At 39.3% G+C, this 23,060-nt stretch overlaps 1 protein-coding gene and 1 pseudogene across 1 annotated transcript in view; both read right to left on the reverse strand.

Annotated features, from left to right (window-relative positions):
- LOC149398362 (putative terpene synthase 2) overlaps window positions 1-17,625 on the reverse strand; it is a 40,160-nt gene extending 22,535 nt beyond the window's left edge. Inside the window, exons 1-2 of the mRNA XM_089614568.1 lie at window positions 17,533-17,625; window positions 17,050-17,329 (exon numbers count right to left, since the gene is read on the reverse strand). Coding sequence (XP_089470694.1) covers window positions 17,050-17,329; window positions 17,533-17,625 — 373 coding nt within the window. The remainder of the gene's footprint in view (window positions 1-17,049; window positions 17,330-17,532) is intronic.
- A 2,517-nt stretch (window positions 17,626-20,142) lies between these two features.
- LOC149398363 (phenylacetaldehyde oxime monooxygenase CYP71AN24 pseudogene) lies at window positions 20,143-22,929 on the reverse strand (annotated as a pseudogene).
- Between the last annotated feature and the right edge of the window lie 131 nt (window positions 22,930-23,060).

The following is a 23,060-nucleotide window of genomic DNA, read 5'->3' on the forward strand; positions in this document are numbered from 1 at the left end:
ATTTACCTTTCTCGATACTCAGTCAGAAAAAGCCGAGCCATTGATTTGAAAAATCCCACAAAGAACCTCATTGACTTTAGCGACTCTTGAGTGACATTGTTGAGTGGATTTTTTTTTTCCTATTTTATGACATGTCACCGACTAGTCTCTAAATATTACATTGTCTACTAGAATACCACGCCGGTGTTTAGTTATATTGTTATGTGAAAAAAAAAATAATAATAAATAAAAATATAAAATAAAAAAAGAGAAGAAAAAAAAAGAAAAAAAAAAAGAAAAAAAAAAAAAGAAAAAAAAAGAAAAAAATAAAAAAAAGGGAGTATTTATTTATGTCGTGTAGTTTTATTTTTGGCGTGGTGTTCTATGTTTTGTTTTAAGAGACTTGTCGTTTGTTGTTGCTAAGTCGAAGTTTGGGGAAACACGGGAATTAAAAGACTAAGGAAAACGTTCTTGTTAGGCAAAAATTTGATGCCAAGAACGGGGAGGTGAGTGAACGAGCTTTATATGAGGGTTGTGATTTTGGTGAGAGGTTTGAGTCGCTAAGGTCGATGTTTTAGCCACTAAAAATTCAATCCATACCTTTGACCCTAGCCTGTAACATTACAAGCCTTTAAGACCTATTGACGAGCTAGAAAGGACAGGTGCGCATTAGTGGAGATCAAGGGTGAAGAGAAGGCTTATGGTGTGTCGAATCGAACAAACTACCATTCAAAGAATCGATTTTTGTGGTCGCAAAGTAGGATTGGGAAAGGCTACGAATCTTGGGAATCAAAAGCTAATCGAGACAAAGAACATTGCAAACGGCTTGAGCTAACACGAACTTGTATGGATTCTTTTACATTTGGTAGTTGACTTAGAGTTTAAAACCATGGATTCCCGTGTCAATGTAAGTCTGAGGGTTTGAAATTGAGGCAAATATGAGTCAGTTAGTTCACGTAAAGCATTGAGATTTACCAATTTAGTGTAGGTAACTTCTTTGGTGTGTTTTTGTTTTGTGTCTATTATTTTGTCGCTTGAGGACAAGCAACGGTTTAAGTTTGGGGGTATTTGATAGGTGTGTGTCGTACGTAGAAAACTCCTATTATCCCAACTAAATCCGAGCTTGTTCTTGGGTAGTTTTGAGGTTTTTCGTGTGTTTTGAAGGTTTTTAGGTCAAAAATGGGAATTCTATGATATCTGGGGCAAAGCCGCACGAATCGAGGCATTCGGGATCGAAAACGAGGCTAGAACGAAGAAGGAATCACCAAGGCGTCAGACCTCGCGCCGCGACCTACCTAGCGCGCGCCGCGAGGTTTGAAAAACGCATCTCGAGTCGTCTCCGAGCGTCTAGCGCGGTCCGCGAAGGTGTGGGATTGTTCACTTCGCGCCGCGACCTCCAGACCGCGCGCCGCGAGGTTGAAGAACGTCAGAGTAGAAAATCCCCGAGCGTCAAGCGCGGAACGCGACCACCTGAGAAATGCGACCTCGCGCCGCGACCCCAGTACCGCGCGCCGCGAGGTGCGCGAATCCAAAAAAAGGAAACGCGTTTTCTGGAGCGATCTGGGCCGTCGGATCAAGTTTTGTTACCCAGTCTACTCCGAAAATTAGAGGAAACACCCTAATTTCGACCTAAGCCTATAAATACACTTCTCAAACTTTTGTTTAGGACTTTTTGCCACTTTTTAATTGTTTTCTTAGTGCTTGGGAGAGATAGAGGAGAAGAGGAGACCCGTTCTTCATCGATTTGGCGCCAATTACAGTTTATTCTTTTCTTTTCTCTTGAACTCCCTTATTTTAATTTTCAATTTAGTTTTTCAAGTATGTTTTCTCGTTCTTCCTTTTATTTTATTTTATTCTTGTTTCCTCGCTACGCCATGAACTAATTCCATTAAGGACTATGGCGTAGCGGGTTTAGGATTCGGTTTTGGGATATTATTTAATATATTGAAATTCAATTCCCATTCTCTACTACTTTGCTTAATTCAAATCCATTTTTAATGCTTGTTCAAGCTTAGCTACCTTGTTCATGATTTTATACTTCAACTTGATGCTTGAGAAAGATTAGGTTGTTAGTGTTTTGGTTTGAATTACTATGTTGCATGCCTAGGCTAGGGATAGTTAGGATGTCATAGAATCGTGTGAATGCTCTTATTATGAATGCATGTTTTTGTTAGGGATTGAGATCGAGAGAAGATTTTCCTAATTTTGACATAGGTCGTTAGATGCTCGAGAGAGATTTAGCACTATCATTATGTGAGTATGATTAGCAAATAGTAGTGAGTGATTATTGTTTGTGCGTGAAAGTCATGTATCCGAACCGTTGAATAAACCCGTGAAGCCTTGGTCCTTAGCCTCTCCTTCTGCGTACAACTTCTGCTTACGTATTTTGTTATTCAATTGCTTTAAAACTTGTCATTAATTTGTGACATTTTTCCATCTTTCCTTTATGTTCAATTCGTGCTAGTGATTTGTTTGTTAATTAAGCTTGTTCCTCGTGGGATCGACACTCGTACTTAAATTCACTATATTACTTGGGCGACACGTGCACTTGCGCGCGTAAAAATCGCAACAGGTTTAGTTTGTAAAAGTGTCAAAGTGTCTTATAAAGCCTTGCAACCTTATGTTTAGTAGATTATGATGGAAAGACAAAAAACCTTTTGAGAGTGTTCTCTCTTTTCTCTTTAAATTCTTCATTCGTTTGAGTCAGACGATTTTAGATTCCTAATACCTAGTATTCCTTGAATCAATAGGTCTTAGAAGTTATAATCTGACACTCGCGAGCCAACAGATTTATAGATTTATGCCCTTTATTAGTTTGTTAATCTTTTTTGAGCCCACCCCGCTACATCAATATGTTGGCAAAGATTTATATGATATACATTACAAGACACTAGCTAGTAACAGTATGATACAACCTGCTACACATATGGTACGGATAAACCTCTGATAAGTGAGATTCATTCACACTTATCTATGACTCTTAGATAAGAATCGAAGCTTGTTCTTAATGTTTTTGATATTATTTTGTAGTTTTTATTGCATTTTCAGGTTTGAGAGAGTATGAGAAGGTTGTGGTGCGAAAACGGGCTAAATCGGAGCTAAATCGAGCAAGTTATGGTCATTTGAAGTCAAGTCAACAAAAGTCAACGACGGTCAATGGAGTCAACGTTTCTCGAGAGGCGCGCTGCGCCTAAAACATGGCGCGCCGCGCCCTGGTGCCAAAATTTACACCGAGAGCTCGAGCAGACGACGCGCAAGAGAAGCGCGGCGCGCCTTCAGAATTTCACGAGTGGCGCGCCGCGCCGTTATGTGGCGCACCGCGCCTTCAGAAAATTCACGAGTGGCGCACCGCGCCGTTATGTGGCGCACCGCGCCAGTTGCTTTTTCAGCACTTTTTGGAGCTCGTCTTTTAGATCATTTTTGGCCCTTGGATCTCATCCAAGGGTCCTTATTTGCTCCGAAAACCTTTCCTAAACCCTCATATACACTTATTCAAAGAGGAAAAGAGGAAGATTTAGAATAGAACACTTTTGTTTTGGTTTTTGAAACTTTAGAGAGAGAAAGTGAGAGAGAGAAAGCTAGGGTTTGACACCCATTTTGCTCTTGAGCTTGGGAGTGAAGAAGAAGAGGGAGAAGTGACAACCTCCATCATCCTCATCACCTCCATTTGTTCACTCTAAACTCTATCTCTTTTATTTATTGTTTTTTACTTATTTACTCCACTTTTTGCTTGTTGAACATATTTTAAGCTTTCAAGTATTCTATTTGGGTTTTGTTGATTACCTTTGTCATTTGAGCATTGTGATAAGTTTATTATTTTATCTAAGTGGAATATTGAAGTAGTGCTTGAGTTTTATGATATATTTATTTGGTTGTTGAGATTAGCATTCAATGTCTTGTTTCTTTATTGTTTTGCTTCTTTTACTTATTTCAATTTTACTTTGTTTATTCTTAATCATGAGTAGCTAAGTAGATTTGGGGTGCGATGTAGTTGAGTAGTTGAGTTGGTTGGTCAAACATTTGGATTAGATTGGTGCTTCATGGTTGGGTTGAGAGTGGAATTCTATGGGTATGGGGCGTGTGTTAGCGCTAATTAGAGTAGCTACCTAGTTAGTGAATCTTAGACGAGTTTAGACACCGAGAGGTAATAAACGAGTGAGCTCTACCCGTCCCATCATTAACCTTCCTAGAGCTATAGAAAGACTAGGGGGTAGATGTAGTTGTTTGAAATCCCGGGCTAAATGCGGTTTTGTGCTTTAATAGAACCCAAACCGAGAGGTGTAAGTTCGACACATAGCTAGATTCCTAAAGACTCGAGAGAGATTAGTGAATGTTATAGGAGGGATTGAGACTAAGTTTTAACACTCTAAACCCGAGCTTAGAATCGTATCTTGACCGACCGACTCGATGAAATAACAAAATCGTACCCCTTCCTTTTAACTTGTGTTTAAATAGTGCTTTCACTTTTATTTACATTTCATCTTGTTCACAAAACAATCAAAAAACCCCCATTTTTTATTTTCCATAACTCGAAAAAGAAAGCTAGTGAGTTCGCTTCGAAAATAGTCTAGAGTCCTTGTGGGATCGATATCCGTGCTTTTGCACTCTATTACTTGACGACACGTTCGCTTGCGTCGTGTGAGATTTCTCTAGTTGAGAAAATTCCCATCAAGTTTTTGGCGCCGTTGCCGGGGACTTCGGTTCTATTTTCGATTGAATTATCTAGTTTAATTTTTGAGTTTGTTTGTTATTATTGTGCTTATTGTGGGCCTCTTATGTTTTAAAGGTGCATGCGACGACGTAACCCTCCGCTCATTCCTATCAATCACGAGATCGAACGGACTTGCCGACGAAACAGAGCGGAGGCAAGGCGAGCCGCCATGGAAGGAGGCAATGAAGCACAACCACGTGGTCGTCGGAACGCGGAACATGGAGAAGAACGAAGGACCATACTCGACTATGGTCAACCTACTTTCGACGAGCACCAATCGGCAATACGAATTCCGGAGATGGAAGGGAACCCAAACTTCGAGATTAAAACCTCGATCATCCACATGGTGCAAAACAATCAATTTGCCGGTTCCCCCTCCGAAGATCCGCAAGACCACATCAACAACTTCTTGCGGATTTGCAACACGTTCAATCTCCCTCACTTATCCAAGGAGGCCGTGTGTCTACGACTCTTCCCGTTCTCAATCCGCGACCGCGCACAAGGGTGGTTGTCTTCGCTCGCTCCGGGTTCGATCACCACATGGGATGACTTATGCTTGAAGTTCATCTCGCAATTCTTCACTTTCGAGAAGATGACCCGGAGGAGGAATGAGATCCACAACTTCGGCCAATTTGACGGAGAGTCTCTCTACGAGGCATGGGCCCGCTTCAAGGACATGATTCGGAAGTGTCCGGGCCACGGTATAGCAGAGTGGGTGCAACTACAAATCTTCTATAGCGGGCTTACGGCCTCGACTCAAGACCGAGTCAACACCGCATCGGGAGGCTCACTTCTCGACAACACCACCACCGACGCATTTGCACTACTCGAGAAGATGGTCCAAGTGAACGATCAATGCCCGGTCGAGAGGAGAATTGCCGCGAGAGAGCCGATAACTCCGGAGATGGAGCTCCTCAAATCGTTGACAATTGAGGTTGCCAAACTCGCGAAGACCGTCCACGGAAAAGAAGCGGCGAAGGCGGTGGAGGTGTCTCACCACAAGTGTGGTTTGTGTGCGGGTCCTCACCCGACGGACGAATGTGGCGAGATAGAGGAGTCTAGGTTTGTGGGAAACCACAACAATCGTCCCACTTACCAAAACTCGGGGAATTATTACACGGGAGCGAGGAACAATCATCCAAACTTCTCGTGGAGAAATCCTCAAGACCAAGTGGCAATGCAACCGGCTCCACCTCAACACCAACAACCATACCCTCCACCGCATCATCAACATCATCAACACCCACCGCCTCAACAACACCGTGGGAGCTCGCAATACCGGAATAATCCTCCTCATCAAGACAAGAGACCGAATCTTGAAGAATTAATTGCCTAAATGGCAATTGAAAACACCAAGTTCATGACGAACACCACGGCCGCACTCGAACGCCAAGAAGCGGCCCTCAAAAGCAACTCGGCCCAAATAAGAACTCTTGAAGTTCAAATGGGTCACTTCGCTAAAGCCATGAGCGAGAGACCGCAAGGGTCCCTTCCAAGCACCTCCGAAGTGAATCCAAGGGAGCACTGCAATGCCATTTCTCATCAACACGTTGCAGCCACCGAGAGCCAGAAGAAAGAAGAAGAAGAAGAGGCTGCCCCGGTCACCAAAGCCCCTAAGCCGCACTCGTCGGTCCGCATCTATGAGACGCCGCTCCCATTCCCGCAACGGCTCACGGTGGCGCTTTCCACCGAGTGTAGCGCACTTCTAAAACAAGAGCTCCCGCCAAAGTTAGAAGACCCGGGCAAGTTCACATTGCCGTGCACTATTGGAGACATCTTTATCGAGAACGCCTTGTGCGATCTAGGTTCGGGCATCAACCTCATGCCGTCGGCCGTCTTCAACAAACTCGGGGTGGGTGAACTAAAGCCCACGCGCACCACTCTCCAACTGGCAGATCGGACCGTAAGGCACCCGCGCGGCTTCGTGGAAGACCTCCTCGTAAAAGTCGGAAAATTCACTTTTCCGGCCGATTTCTACGTCATCGACATGGACGAGGATCGCGATATCCCCATTCTCTTTGGAAGGGCTTTCTTAGCCACTTGCGGTGTTCGCATAGACGTGCAAAGAGGCGAGTTGATGATGCGCATGAAGAACGAGGAGGAGACGTTCGGGATCTGTAAAACCCGAAAGCGCAAGAAGGAAAAAGAAGATGTCTACGTCCTCGAGACGTACGAAGTCGCCACTCCACCACCCACACCTCCGCCACGGGCTCCTAAAGAAGAATCAACAAAAAAGGTGATCAAAGATGCAAAGCCGAAGTCTCCTTTCAAGCCACGGCGAGGACATTGGCCAAAACCGTTCAAAGAGGTATGGATGAAGAAAGAGCGCGTGGAAGAAGATACGCCGCCGCCCGAGCGCGGAGGCGACGAGTAGGGGAGTTCTACCACCCCCGCGAGGTAAGTTCTCTGTCTCCCGTGTTTTTATGGATCTACATTGAGGACAATGTAGAGATTGAGTTTGGGGGGTGAACTACTTTGTGGGGGATTTCTGTTAGATTAGGTTGTCTTTATTTAATTTTTATTTTCTTAATTTTGTTTGGTGATTGCTTATAAGTGATAGTATTAAAGTGTTTTCTCTCGTTACTTGCCAAGGATACCATGTATTTTCGAAGAAATCCGAGTTTGAGTCAATTTTAAAATTTTGTGTGCTTCATTGTGATTGACTAGTGGTTTGAGTAACACAATTTCAGTTGATTTTTCCCACTTATGCACACACGTCGTCCGGGGGTTTGAGTAGTCCTTAGAGGTTCGATCACATCTTTAAATGTCTTTTAGCTCACGAACACTAAGAACCACTCTAGCCCTCATCGAGGCGAAATGACATGACACGAACCTAGGAAAAATGACATAGGCCTTCATTTGGACCGATCAGAGCCAAAAAGCCAACCCGTAATACTTCCTTGAGCACCCTTTCAGAAAAAGCCGAACGATTAATCATTTCTCGTTACTTAGTCAGAAAAAGCCAAGCCCATATTTGTTCAAATCCCACAAAGAACCCCGTTAACTTAGCGACTTTTGAGTGAATTTTTTCGATTTTTGTGACATGTTCTTCGACTAGTCTCTATGTGTTTTATAGTTCATTAGACACCACGCCGGTGATTGTTCGTTTTTATGTTTATTGTTTTGTAGAAGGAAAAAAAAAGAAAAAAAACAGGAAAAAAAAAAAGAAAAAAAAAAGAAGAAAAAAAAAGGAAAAAAAAAACAATAAAAAAAAAGAAAAAAGAAAAAGAGTGTGTTTAATTTATGCGTTTTATTATTTATTTGTATTAGTTTTTGGCGTGGTATCCTGTGACATTAGTTTTAGAGACTAGACGTTGCATAGTCAAAGTTTGGGGGAAAAACATTGGGAAGTAAAGGCTTAGGAAAGAAAACGTTCGCGAAAGGTGAAATGTTATACCATGAACGTGAGAATGGGTGAGTAAGTAATAACATGTGAAAGTTGGTGAGTTGGTGAGATTGAGTCGCTAGGTTGACGTTTTAGCCACATTTTGACCATATCCTACCGTTGACCCTATCCTAACATTACAAGCCGACAAAGCCTTATTGATTTCCTTGGTAAGTGTCTTGCATTAGTGGAGAGTGAGCGGCGAAAAGCATTATGGTGTTCGATTCACATTCATCTCATTATTATTTGAGCATTTGACATTAGAAGACGTGAACGAACATATTGAGTTGACCTCTCTCTCTTTCGGGACATATTTCACACACGGGGGATTTTGATCGGGAATGTGTTGCAAAAGGCCATTTAGTCAATCTAATTATTTTTTTGGTTTCATATGATGATTGACTTGGATTCGGAAATTTTTGTAGGTTGAGGCATGTAACTAACACTTGACATTGTTGCTAAATTTTGTGATCACCATTCGTTTTTAGTGTAACTTCTTTTGTGTGTTTATTTTATTGTCTAGTCTTTTGTGTTGCTTGAGGACAAGCAACGGTTTAAGTTTGGGGGTTTGATAAGTGAGATTCATTCACACTTATCTATGACTCTTAGATAAGAATCGAAGCTTGTTCTTAATGTTTTTGATATTATTTTGTAGTTTTTATTGCATTTTCAGGTTTGAGAGAGTATGAGAAGGTTGTGGTGCGAAAACGGGCTAAATCGGAGCTAAATCGAGCAAGTTATGGTCATTTGAAGTCAAGTCAACAAAAGTCAACGACGGTCAATGGAGTCAACGTTTCTCGAGAGGCGCGCTGCGCCTAAAACATGGCGCGCCGCGCCCTGGTGCCAAAATTTACACCGAGAGCTCGAGCAGACGACGCGCAAGAGAAGCGCGGCGCGCCTTCAGAATTTCACGAGTGGCGCGCCGCGCCGTTATGTGGCGCACCGCGCCTTCAGAAAATTCACGAGTGGCGCACCGCGCCGTTATGTGGCGCACCGCGCCAGTTGCTTTTTCAGCACTTTTTGGAGCTCGTCTTTTAGATCATTTTTGGCCCTTGGATCTCATCCAAGGGTCCTTATTTGCTCCGAAAACCTTTCCTAAACCCTCATATACACTTATTCAAAGAGGAAAATAGGAAGATTTAGAATAGAACACTTTTGTTTTGGTTTTTGAAACTTTAGAGAGAGAAAGTGAGAGAGAGAAAGCTAGGGTTTGACACCCATTTTGCTCTTGAGCTTGGGAGTGAAGAAGAAGAGGGAGAAGTGACAACCTCCATCATCCTCATCACCTCCATTTGTTCACTCTAAACTCTATCTCTTTTATTTATTGTTTTTTACTTATTTACTCCACTTTTTGCTTGTTGAACATATTTTAAGCTTTCAAGTATTCTATTTGGGTTTTGTTGATTACCTTTGTCATTTGAGCATTGTGATAAGTTTATTATTTTATCTAAGTGGAATATTGAAGTAGTGCTTGAGTTTTATGATATATTTATTTGGTTGTTGAGATTAGCATTCAATGTCTTGTTTCTTTATTGTTTTGCTTCTTTTACTTATTTCAATTTTACTTTGTTTATTCTTAATCATGAGTAGCTAAGTAGATTTGGGGTGCGATGTAGTTGAGTAGTTGAGTTGGTTGGTCAAACATTTGGATTAGATTGGTGCTTCATGGTTGGGTTGAGAGTGGAATTCTATGGGTATGGGGCGTGTGTTAGCGCTAATTAGAGTAGCTACCTAGTTAGTGAATCTTAGACGAGTTTAGACACCGAGAGGTAATAAACGAGTGAGCTCTACCCGTCCCATCATTAACCTTCCTAGAGCTATAGAAAGACTAGGGGGTAGATGTAGTTGTTTGAAATCCCGGGCTAAATGCGGTTTTGTGCTTTAATAGAACCCAAACCGAGAGGTGTAAGTTCGACACATAGCTAGATTCCTAAAGACTCGAGAGAGATTAGTGAATGTTATAGGAGGGATTGAGACTAAGTTTTAACACTCTAAACCCGAGCTTAGAATCGTATCTTGACCGACCGACTCGATGAAATAACAAAATCGTACCCCTTCCTTTTAACTTGTGTTTAAATAGTGCTTTCACTTTTATTTACATTTCATCTTGTTCACAAAACAATCAAAAAACCCCCATTTTTTATTTTCCATAACTCGAAAAAGAAAGCTAGTGAGTTCGCTTCGAAAATAGTCTAGAGTCCTTGTGGGATCGATATCCGTGCTTTTGCACTCTATTACTTGACGACACGTTCGCTTGCGTCGTGTGAGATTTCTCTAGTTGAGAAAATTCCCATCAACCTCTTCGAGTGAGGCTAACTCCAATTCTTGGTTGCAATGCTGCAAAGCAATATAAAGAAAATGAACAAAATATCTGATACAACTCTGAATTTTTTCATGCCCATTCTTTTCTTCCTTACATACCGTAACCGACTTATTACAACAACCAATAATAAAATGCCATCTCAATCCTATTATTACTTCTTCTAGAATCTCCAACTCTTCTTAATGGCATCAGCATATGAAGTCTACCATTTAGTTGGGCTTCTTTGTTAAACAAAGTCCCCGGCCCAAAGGTACACTGAGCTCCGTCCCTGGCTCTTAAGTGAGCTCAAGATGTTCCTCAAGTGGGTTGTTGGGCCTATGCTCGGTGGGTTTCACATGTGGGTCCAGTGGGATCGTATCATCCTCAAGTGAACAGTCTTTTCATTGGTTTAGTACTTGTTGCTGGGGTTGTCCATGCACGAGTGTCGTTCTGGTTGCACAGATTTCCAGCGGTGATTCTAGTGGCTTGTTGTTGATGGAGACATCATACAGATTGTGGCTGAGATTGGATGAGCCGCAAAACAGTTTAAGAATGGAAATGTGAAGAACTGGGTGAATGCGGCTCGGGAAGGGCGATACAGTACGAGGCAACTCCAATCCTTTCGACCACCTAAGAGGGGTCGTAAAATTTCTTCGAGAGCTTCTGGTGTTGGCCACGAGACACCGAAATCTGGAGCGGCGTGACGTTTTGTTTGAACGAAGCCTTCCAAAATATTCTCTTTAAAATCGGATCCCGGTTAGAAACAATGGTACGAGGGTAGCCATAGTTATGTACCATCGTATGATTGAAGAGGTCAACCACTCGTGCCGTTGCGAAACCTGACGAGAGCAGATCAAAACGAGCGTACTTGGAAAGGCGATCCACCACGACCATGTAAATCCCTTAGACAATGTGAGTCTGGTGATGAAGTCTATCGAGACATCCTCCCACACGGTCTCGGAGATGGGCGGCTGTTAGAGAAGACCGGCCGACACCCGAGTAGAATACTTAATCTGTTGGCAGAGTAGACGCACGGCTATGTAATCGTTGACCGTTTGTTGCATTTCCGCCACTCGGGGTGTCATAGAACTCTCTCATGAGAAGGTCGTAGAGTGGAGGTGTCAAGCTCAATACGTATCGACCACAAAATAGCAAAAGACCGTGACGAACAGTAAAAATAGTGAAAGTTTATCTTCCTCGAGTTAAGGTAAGATATCAAAGGAGGGTCTCGAGGTCAGCATCAACAACGTGGTATCAGCAGTTGAGGTTCAACGGCGGCTCGGTTTGCAACCCCCGACTTGTACTCAATCCGAAACTCGAACCCAAGAAGTTTCCGATCGTATGCTTGCTGATCCAGTGTTCGGATCACTTGTTGAAGGAGTTCTTTGATCCTCCGATGGTCGATATGGATCATAAATGGGCGCTCTAGCAAGTATTGTAGCCACTTAAGAATGGTTTCTGTAATAGCCTGCAATTCTTTGAGATAGGACAATGAACCTTTAAAACGTTGCTCGATTTTTTTGCTGAAGAACGAAAACTGATGGCCGTCCTACATTAACACGACACCGATACCGATGTTGGATGCGTTCGACTCGATGGTGAACATCTTAGCGAAGTGAAGGTAAACATAACACCATGGTAACAAGGTCCTACTCGATAGAAACTACAAACTCACAGTTGACATCATGACCATCTACTTTTAGAAGTCGGATCAATTCATCTATATATAGATGAATGACTCGATAAAAAAAAGGCATCAAATCAAATTGAGTCACAATTGATATTGCACATGCCATGAAGAGGTTGGCCATGACAGACGGGCATTTTTTTTGACCTCGTGGCGATATTGAAGATTTAACACGACAGGACTCCTCTCCAAATACAATAGAATAAAGGTCACCGTGATGACGACAAAGAACAAAGAGACAATGGAAGACAATGTGACATCAACGACCGGGAAGACAGCCTTCAAATGACATCGCAAATGCCAACACCATAACATGAGGGTCATATTTGTGAAGCACCTCCTAGCTTGCAAAAAAAAGAACTTCGCTAACGAGGCCATTTATAATCACCTCTTTTTCGTTTGAAGATTGATCCTCGAAGAAGGTGGAAAGGGATATAATCACCTCTATCGAGGTTCATGCCCAACTTGTTCATCTCCCTCTCCATAACGACCTGCTAGTCATTTCAATGCTTATCGACAATCATATTGTCAAGTGTATCGCAGGAAATCAATCGATATGATCCACTATGATGTCTTATCTGACTAGGATTAGGGCTTGAAGCTTTAGCCTTTGAGGACAACCGATATTTGAATTTTATCTGCAATTCAATATCCCAATCACTATTGGTACAAAGTCTCTCTAGACTACATTTATAACTACGCTTGTATTGTGAAAAAGCGACCAACATTTAGTTCAATATTTGGTTGACCCGTTCTCAGATGTCTCAACCTTGCGGCAATTCTTCTTCAGTATTATAATACATTTCAGCCTACCAACTTGCCGTGAAGTTCTCGATTGAACAAAAAATTTGAGTCCGCGGGAAAGTTTGAAGAAAATATGGAAAATTCAAATTGTATTTTTAGATTCTTATTCTTAATATTCTATATAGCCACATAATTCAAATAGTATTATTACCAAAATATCCACACTTGTTATTCTTTAGATTTAGTGACTAAAAGGAGTTTAGTTTACTATAATATCATATTGGTAGTTATTTTAGGAAAGTTCTTAAAATGTCTAGCCATTTGAGGCTATTTAAGAGACTTTAAAAGTTGTTTATCTAGTTTTCTATATAAAAAAAATCAAATAATTAGCAAAATAGCCAACTCAAACGTTGAGAATTGCTAAATAACTAAGGTTTTGTAAATATTAGGTAAATAGCCAGCAGATTTTAATTACACATCTAATTTTACTAAAATGCCCAAATTTCTTCACGCCCAACCGATTATGCTGATAAAATAAAAAAAAATTCAAGTAAATCGGGATTTCAATGCGAGGTCATTAAACTCAAATTGATAACCGTTCCAAACGGTTCGTTTTCTCACATCTAGGAAAAAATAAAAGAGAGTTTACCCCAAAAAAGAATGCTCTGCTTTTTTCCCCGACGAGGAAAGCTGTTCATCTTCCCCGACGAATGATTTCGGCTGCCGAAATTATAACTGGTATGCTTATGTAAAGGGTTTTTCTATTTAAATTAGTTTTACTGATATTCGATAGACATTTACTCACAAAAACAAAAAAAGATCTTATTTGTTTTTTGATCGATTATTGAATAACATCGATTTTGGGTTCATCTTCTTCATCTGGGTTGAAGCTAAAAATATTCATGTATTGATTATTCAAAAACTTTGATTTTTGTCGTAAACCCAAGAAATTTGCACACGAGATTATTTACATGTATTTACTGCAGAATATGTAAAGTCCAAAAATTGTTATATTTAATAAGGAAAGAATGTATACTCGGATTCAGTAAATAAGAAATAAATAACGTCTAATATATAAGGAAACAAAATAACAATAAAACACCCACGTTAATTTCAGTTGCTACATATAAGGAAACAAAATTAAACCCCAAATTATGTTCACACTTAATTTAGGGAATTCTGAAACAAATAACGAGATTATTTACATGTATTTAGGAGATTATTTACACGTATTTACTGCAGAATATGTAAAGTCCAAAAATTGTTATACCTAATAAGGAAAGAATGTATACTCGGATTGTAATATACGAACTTTTGTAACGCTCGACTTAAGAATTTGCATAAAATGAATGAGTTTTATTTTGAATCAAATTCTTGTTGCACATGAGGCGTCCTTAATTTTTAAACATCTTGAAAAAAAAAAATAATAATAAATATATTTAAGGATGATGGAATTTCGGAATAAGGATATTCGAGTAAACTCGATATTATTTTCCGAATAAATTTATTCGGAACGTACTCGGAGACTTAAGATCTCAAGAGTGAAAATAAATTCCGAAGTCCCTTAAATATATTTAAGATGACGGGAATTAATAAGAAATTCTCGTTATTTTTCACGATTTATTATTATTATTAATTAAGGATGAGTTTGAGAGGATATATTTGGAAAAGGACTTAAGTGCAACAAAGTGAAGAACGAGAGTGAAAGAAAAAGATTTAAGAGGGGTTATTCCAGGAGACATGTGGCCCAATGGAGTGCTGCCAAGTGGCGATCTTATCCTCTTCTTTTCTCCTCTCCCATTCGGCCGCGTAACCCCCCTTTTTCTCTTTCTTCTTTCCTTCTTCTTCTTATTTATTCTCTCCTTCTTCTCTAAGTCGCGCGCGAGCTCCCCCTGAAAAGAAAAAAGAGGTTCCAGGAGTCACATCCTGAGTCTTCAATCTAAAACACTTAACGAGCATGAAAGGGAAACAATAATTCTTTCGGAATTTAACCCGAGACGCTCTCTTGTATATGCTTAGTTGTGTACTCTATACGCTAGAGTACCCAAAGATTAAAAACGTTGTCGGTGGCAATGACTTGTATGAAGCGGATTTAAAAATCCGTGCGCTGAGTACTCTTTACGCAATGGGTGAAGGTCGCGATTCGCGAGCTCATTGCGGGACTGGAGACTCGACGGTAGCTGATGCAGGCACCGTATGGCGGAATGGGTAAAGATCGTGATTCGCGAGCTCATTGTCGTCAGAGCCCAGTATGCGCTGACGTCATAATGAAAAGGAAATGGTACCACTAGTGGATCCCAGACAAAACGAAAACTCTAGGCCAGCGGAAGACGACTGCTCGTAGTCTGAAGTTGGTCTCTTATCATTCCGGAGGTTATAACAGAGAAATGTATAACCTTGCGGAGTGACAAGTGTTAGCTAGGATGTGATCACACATTATGCATGCTATAAAATTAGCGGCAATGGCATCCTACATTCTTATGTGATTGTTTGCACGTCACATGGCTCTGCATTAGATGTTTTCTTTCATAGGTTAGACTCCCGCTTAATGAGTCAATCGACTCATAGCTTTATGACCCTTGGTAATATAGATAAGGGTAAGGCGGCGATGTGAGCAATGGAAATCAAGATTGAAACCGGGCGTATATCTCTTGACCTATGGGCTACTGAGAACTCACTCGGGATCAAATTACTATATATTAGTATTTTGTAAAACTCTGATTAACTAAGCTCCGAAAACTATCCCATGTATATATACTTAAAATCGGGAGCTTGTGTATAAATAAGAGTCGTTATAAGACTCTAAGTTCTAAACTCTAAACGCGAAAAATTTCCCAAGATTTTTTGTATAACCACCAAAATCTTATATGTATAATTATCGTATTTTTAATATTTCCGCATTTTAAATCATGTAATATATTTACTTATTATACATGAAAGTTTCGCGTTCTTATATTTATATTGTGTACTATCTCGGGGTTGGCCTTTGGGCTCGTGAGCGAGTTGATGACGTTCGTGAGTCGTTTCATTATTCGGAGGATATTCTCGTCGCGGCTCGCGAGTGAGCTGATGACGTTCGCGGGTCGTGACACGGATTCAGTAAATAAGAAATAAATAACGTCTAATATATAAGGAAACAAAATAACAATAAAACACCCACGTAAATTTCAGTTGCTACATATAAGGAAACGAAATTAAACCCCAAATTATGTTCACACTTAATTTAGGGAATTCTGAAACAAATAACAAGATTATTTGCATGTATTTAGAATATTATTTACACGTATTTACTGTAGAATATGTAAAATTCAAAAATTGTTATATCTAATAAGGAAAGAATGTATACTCAGATTCAGTAAATAAGTAATAAATAACGTCTAATATATAAGGAAACAAAATAACAATAAAACACCCACGTAAATTTCAGTTGCTACATATAAGGAAACAAAATTAAACCCCAAATTATGTTCACACTTAATTTATGGAATTCTGAAACAATTCAAAATTCAATTTCTGGAATCCTGAACAATTCAAAATTCAAATAATTTATGGATTCAAATCTAAAAGGACAATCTTCGGAATTAAAAAATAATATGATTGGTCAACGTCATCCAAGTGATTATTTATTTACTATTTACAAAACCTTGGCTATTTAGCAATTTTAAAAGTTTGAGTTGGCTATTTTGTTAAATTACCCCCCAAAAAAATGTCAATCTAAGACTTTTTTTTGCTGATATTTAAATTTCAGCTTACTATAGTATAAAACTTACTTAACTTTTATTTATTTATTATTGCTGTTATATTTAACATCTATGTATTTGAATAAAATACCAAGGTTAATTTATACCAATATTTTAAAAATAAAGAACAATAAAAAGAAACATTAGTTTCCATGACATTGTATCTATTTTACAGATTTCACATAAGGCTGAAAACGTACGTGGAGATAAAAACTGATAAAATAATTAATCAATAAACTATAGTATGAACATAATTTTTGAAAAAAAATTATATATACTAAATTTTTTTTTTTCAATTCATTTACTTTTCTTTAAATTGTTTATAGTTTACATGTGAAATTTTCATATTAGCACCCTTGAGATTTTTTTTTCTTTCTAAATAGCCCCTCTTTTTGTCATATTATTATGGTCTTTTCTCTTTTAAGGCTGAAGATGGCTAGAAAAAAAAACCTATTATAATTTTAGAGACGAAATAAACTTGAAGCATATAATATATATTACCGCTTGATACGCTATACCCTTCTTGTCGGAGCAACCGAAACCAAAGTGAAATGCTATGAAGGTTCTGTAGTGAAGAGTCTGTAGTGAATTCATCAACCCTGGTGTCCTTCATTTTCCTTAGGATCTCAGCAATCTCATCATCAAAATGATATGAGAATCCTAACCGTTGGACATCGTCAATCAACTCTAGGTTCTTTAGTGACAGGTCAACACCTTCAAGCATCTTCTTCACTTCGTCTTTCAGTTTTTGGACTTGCTGTTCTGTTGCCTCGTCAACTTCCTAAACTAATAACAGTAATTAACAACATATTATCGTAAGTTTCTTTTGATTCCCCACATACTACCGTAAGTTGTATTTAAAATTATTTCCTTGTAACGCGTATTAATATTGAACTCGCTCCTAGTAAAATAAACCCTATTCATTAATATAACAATAGTGTTACGACTGATCGTAATTAATGTGATGTCACCTCATTCACGTACAGTGGAATCGTGAGGATATTTTAGGAAATAATCACCCCAAACACTTGGATGAAAATCAGCTGTTGGCCGAATGATTTCGTCAGAAGTAGCCATTAACTTTTTTGACTTGGACAGAAATAGTGAGAGATCCTTTTTATAAATCTAGCTCGTACCTTATTATATTCATTGCGGTTGGCTATATATATATATATATATATATATATATATTAAGTAGGTAGGTTTGATCCAATCCTTCTTCGTGTTCATGGGTCTTTTAATTAAGTAGGTAGACTTGATCCAACCCTTCTTACTCTTCATGGGTCTTTTAATATTTTAATTAAATAACGGAGCAGGTACTTTCAGGCATACCATAGAGAAATTTCATTTTTTAGACCTAAAAACAATGAAAATATCAATATTAGACCCATTAGTTTAATAATATATGATATTGGACTTTTGGACACTTTTCGGACAAAAATGCTCTTGAAATTCAAATAACCCATATTCCTCTCATTTTTAAATCCTCTTCATCACAATTTTTGTCACCTTCGAATTGGTTGCGCTAGGATTAGAACTTTCACTGGTCGAGCTCACCACTGAGCTCGTGGGGTTCGGGGCAACGCCCCGAATATATATATTTTTTAAGGAATTTGGATATATGTTTAGCTTCGATTTTGAGGGTTTCGCATCGTTTTTGAAAAAAATTCCATAGTTTTTTAGGGTTTCGGAAACTCGTCGGAACGTGTCGGAATCCATCGGAACTTGTCGGAACGTGTCGGAATCCATCTTTGGAGGTGATTTTTTTTTTTTTTTTAAATCTGGGAATTTCCGATGAAGACCATCAGAATCGGTCGGATCCGACCGAATCCGATGGATTCCGATGGTCTTCGTCGGAATCCATCGGAAATTTCCGATGAAGACCATCGGATTCGGTCGGATCCGACCGAATCCGATGGATTCCGATGATCTTCATCGGAAATTCCCAGATTTAAAAAAAAAAAAAATCACCTCCAAATCTCATTCAAATCAACCTTAAAAAAAATAAAAAAATTCACCTCCAATTCGGTCGAATTTGGTGTGGTGGGCGTTGAAACTCGTCGGATTTGATGTGGTTGGGCGTCGGAATGGGGCTCACGTCGGATTTGGTGTTCTTTGGTGTGGAGAGAAAGTGAGAGTGAGAATGAAAGAGATGGAAAGAGATTGAGAGATGATTTATTTTGACTTAAGGGTATTTTTGTCCAAAATTGGTACAAAAGTCTAATTTTGGATATTTTTTAACTAGCAGATATAATTGAGATATTTTCATAACTTTTGGGCTAGAAAATCTGCTCCTTTCTTTATATACTTTACACGTTCACTACTACAAAATACCCTTTTAGAGTCGCTCAAAAAGCGACGCGTTATATTTTGGGCGTCGCTTTTTGAGCGACGCATATGTTAGTGACGCCCAAAGGTTTGGGCGTCGCTTATGACCGAGCGACGCTCCACGTAAGCGCCACGTTGGATTGGCGGGTTTTTTTAATTGGGCGTCGCTCTTTTTATTTGTGACGCTTAATAACCTGGAGTCAGACTGGCGTCGCTCAAAAACTGAGCGACGCCAGCCTGGAGTCGCTCAAAAATTGAGCGACGCCAGGTTTTTAGAGTCGCTCAATTTTTGAGCGACTCCAGGCTGACGTCGCTCAAAAATTGAGCGACTCCAAAAATATTTTTTTTAATATTTAAAAAATAAAAATAATCTCAGAATCTCTATATCATATTCAAAATTAAGAACCCCCAATTTCAAACATTCATAAACCCTAAATTTAAAATCTCGTCCAAAATTCATGAGAAACTCAAACAAATGCTTTCAATTCACAATTCCAAGCGCAAATCAATACTATTCGGTTACTAATCCATATCAAATCCACTTCAATTTTACAAATCCCAACCAGAAATCAAAATTCTCAATCTAAGAGCAAAACCCTAGATTTCCAAAAATCCAACTCGGGTTTGATTTTCTCACCAAATCTCTGTGAGATTCCGACTCCCCGTTTTGTGTGTTCTCTCTCTCTCCCGGTGATTCTTTCTCGAGCCGGCACCTTGATGGCTCGTGACGTTCTTGCTTCTCGGAATAGCATGATGAAGAAGATCAAAATGGACGGCGGTAAATAACAACAAATGTACATCCTTCACACCGAAATCAATAAAAAAAACCTAAGAATCTTTACCCATAACATCATGAAATAAAAAAAATAAAAACAAAAAAAACCTAAAAAAACCCTAAAATCTTTTTAAGCGACGCCACGTCACGTGGATCTGGCGTCGCTCAGTGAGCTGGCGTCGCTCAAAAACCGAGTGACGCCCCATGCCACGTGGCCTGGCGTCGCTCAAAAAGCGAGCGACGCCCCACGTCGCTTGCTTTTTGAGCGACGCAAGGCCACGTGGCCCAATCAAATTAAAATACCTTAATTTTAATCTTTTCCACGTCAAACGAGCTCCAAAAAATACTGTTATGCGTCGCTCAAAAATGTATGCGACGCAAATATAGCGACTTCTAATAGGTATTTTGTAGTAGTGGTTGCTATGACATTACGGACAAGAAATTCAAAAGGTGTACACAGTACACCAAATACAATTTTTAAGTCCCATAAATTGAATCATATATGTGTCGTTATTTTCAGAATGGATAACAATCACCCAAAATGGAGGCTGTTGAGCAGAAGTCTCTGGTGAGTAAATTTTCAGAAGACTTGCTAACACACAAGTAAAACCCTGACAGTACAAATAAGTCTACGGCGAAAGTGAGTCACCAAACCAGGACCAATAACAAAGGCCTCATATAACTGAAGAAAAGCAAAATGTTGACAAAGAAAACATAAACGCAGAGCCGATCCTCTTTTCACGAGCAAACAATAATATATAAAATAAATAAGGCATACGGAACTATCAAGGGAAGAACTGTATGGGCACAACATGAAGAGGAAACTTCTTATGAACAGAGATTCCATAGACCTCACTCATGTCCGTATTCTCAACCGATCCTCTTTCCTCTGGATATTCCCAATCAAACCAGTAGAGCATATTAGCAATCACATATTCAACGCTAAAAGAGCCAAAAGCCAATCCGGGGCATATTCGTCTTCCGAACCCGAACGGAATGAACCGGAAGTCATCCCCGCTAAAATAATCCAGCGGACTTTTCTCAAACCTCTCCGGAATGAACTTCTCGGGGTCGTCCCATAGACTTGGGTCTCTCTGGATCGCCCAAGCGTTGACTAAGATTCTCGTCTTGGCCGGGATTTCATAGGCTCCAATATTAGCCCTTGCACTGGTTTCGCGAGGGACAAGTAGAGGAGCTGGAGGGTGTAGCCTTAGGGTTTCTTTGACGACATTTTTTAGGTAATACATTTGATCGATGTCGTTCATGTCTATCTTTTTTTTCTCGGCTCCGATCTTTCTGACCTCTTCTTGAGCTTTCATCATTGCCCTCGGATTCCTCAACAACTCGGCCATTACCCATATGCTCGTGGAGGAAGTAGTGTCGAGTCCTGCAGTGAACATGTCCTGCATGTATTTATGATAAGATTAAACAAGAGTATCATGATACTTGTTTAAGCAGGGACGAAGCCATATAGTTGTTCGAGGGGGATCTAATTCACATAAAAATAATAATATTATGATTAAAGATACATAAAAAATAAAAAAATAAATTTGACTTGGTCATTCTAATTTTTTATTAAGAAAATAGGCAAAAATTTTAATTTATTAAACAAAATGACAAGGTTTTTTGAGTTTTTGAAAATAGAAAAATAGCAACAGTACTACTATTTTGTAAATTTTTAGCATTATAGATCTAATTGTTATAGTATTCATACATTTTTACTTGTAAATTTGATGTATTGGTGTATTATTATAGTTTAATTATAAAACTTCAGGAAAGAAAATAGAGTTGGGGGGACTAAAGTGCCCTCTCAAGTGTATATAGCTTTGTCTATGAGTGCAAGAAGATTAATAAAGTAAACAAAATAAATATGCTCATTATTTTAGTGAATTATATAGTTCGGTATCAATTAAAGAATCGTAATTTTGAAATTTAAAAATGATAATAAAGCTTTAGATTTTAAGAATACATTTCGACAGAAACAAATAAAAGAAAAATGACTAAACCATAAGGATATATATTATATAAAAATTTGGACAATGAAATTATGTCTCTAAAGAATATATTAATGAAAAAATTGATCCATAAGTACTACTTACTAAGTAGATTGTTGGTTATTTTCTATAAAGAGTTCCAAAGTGAAACTGGAAATAGTGAACTATGGCAAATGAAAATAAAGATCATTTTTAAAAAATAGTCACCAAGGGGTAAGTTAATTACTGTTTTGGGACAAGATAATTCTGACCATCAAGCTTCGATCAAGAGCAAAAACTTAACATTCAAAAGTGCTTTTTGTTTTTTTTAAGTGGCTGATAGAATATTTGCAAATGAAGAGAGAGAGAGAGAGAGACCTGAATGATTCCCTTAACTTGGTTTCCAGTGAACTTAAGAGCTGGATTCGAATCCTGCTGCATCTGAAGTAGAGCATCCAAAAAGTCTTGGGTGTCTGATCCCAATCTAGAAGCCTTATGTTCTTCAATTATACGGTCAACGAAAGCTTCTAATTCCACAGAAGTTGATCTGAATCTACCAACCAAACCACTAACTACATCGACCCATCTCAGGCAATGAAAGAAATCTCCGACGCTTGGGGACATAAGATGAGCGGATAATTTTTTCGTGAGCTCTCCAAGATTGTTCACCGGATCGTCCTCCTTCCGATAACTTTTCCCCGAAATACATTCCGAGACTATATTGTTCAAGGCTTCAATCAAAACCTGGCTCAGATCTATAGCTACCCCATTATTATCATAGCAAGCTTTTCTAACCCTATGGACTATAACACCGACTTCTTTCTCTCTAACTTGCTGAAAGGATTTAATCATCTTGAGGTTCAAGAGGTTTACCATGCAAATTTTCCGAGCTTCTCTCCAATACTCGCCATAGGGAGCGAAAACCACGGTGTTGCCTCCATAGAGAAGGATGTCGCTTGCTAGTGTTTTGGGTCGACCTGAGAAGACTATGTCGTTAGACTTGACGATCTCTCGGATAATATCCGGAGATGAAACGACAAGAGTTGGGACTTGCCCTAGCTTCAGATACAAGACCGGGCCGTATTTGTCGGTGAGCGCTTTGAGAGAGTGGTGTGGGATTTTCCCTAGCTGATGGAGGTTTCCGATTAGTGGGAGCCTCGGCGGAGACGGAGGTAACTTTGACTTTTGACCAACGACTCTGCCGTGGAGATAGAAAATTGAGGCAAGCAATAATGGAATCGAAAGTGAAAGGACGAGGAAGGATAGGTCATTGATTTTGAGTAGTGCTAGGGATTGGAAAGCCATATTGCTGATTGTTCTTCAATACACCATTGATTGATTGGTTATATAACTGTAGATTCGTAGATATTTGTTAGAGAAACCTGATTGTTTATAGTTTATAAAGAGTAATATAGAACTATTACTTTTATGAATTA

Source organism: Urtica dioica, chromosome 5, assembly GCF_054948205.1.
Source record: "Urtica dioica subsp. dioica isolate 48M chromosome 5, U.dioica_male_clone48M_v1_H2, whole genome shotgun sequence".
NCBI lineage: Eukaryota > Viridiplantae > Streptophyta > Magnoliopsida > Rosales > Urticaceae > Urtica > Urtica dioica.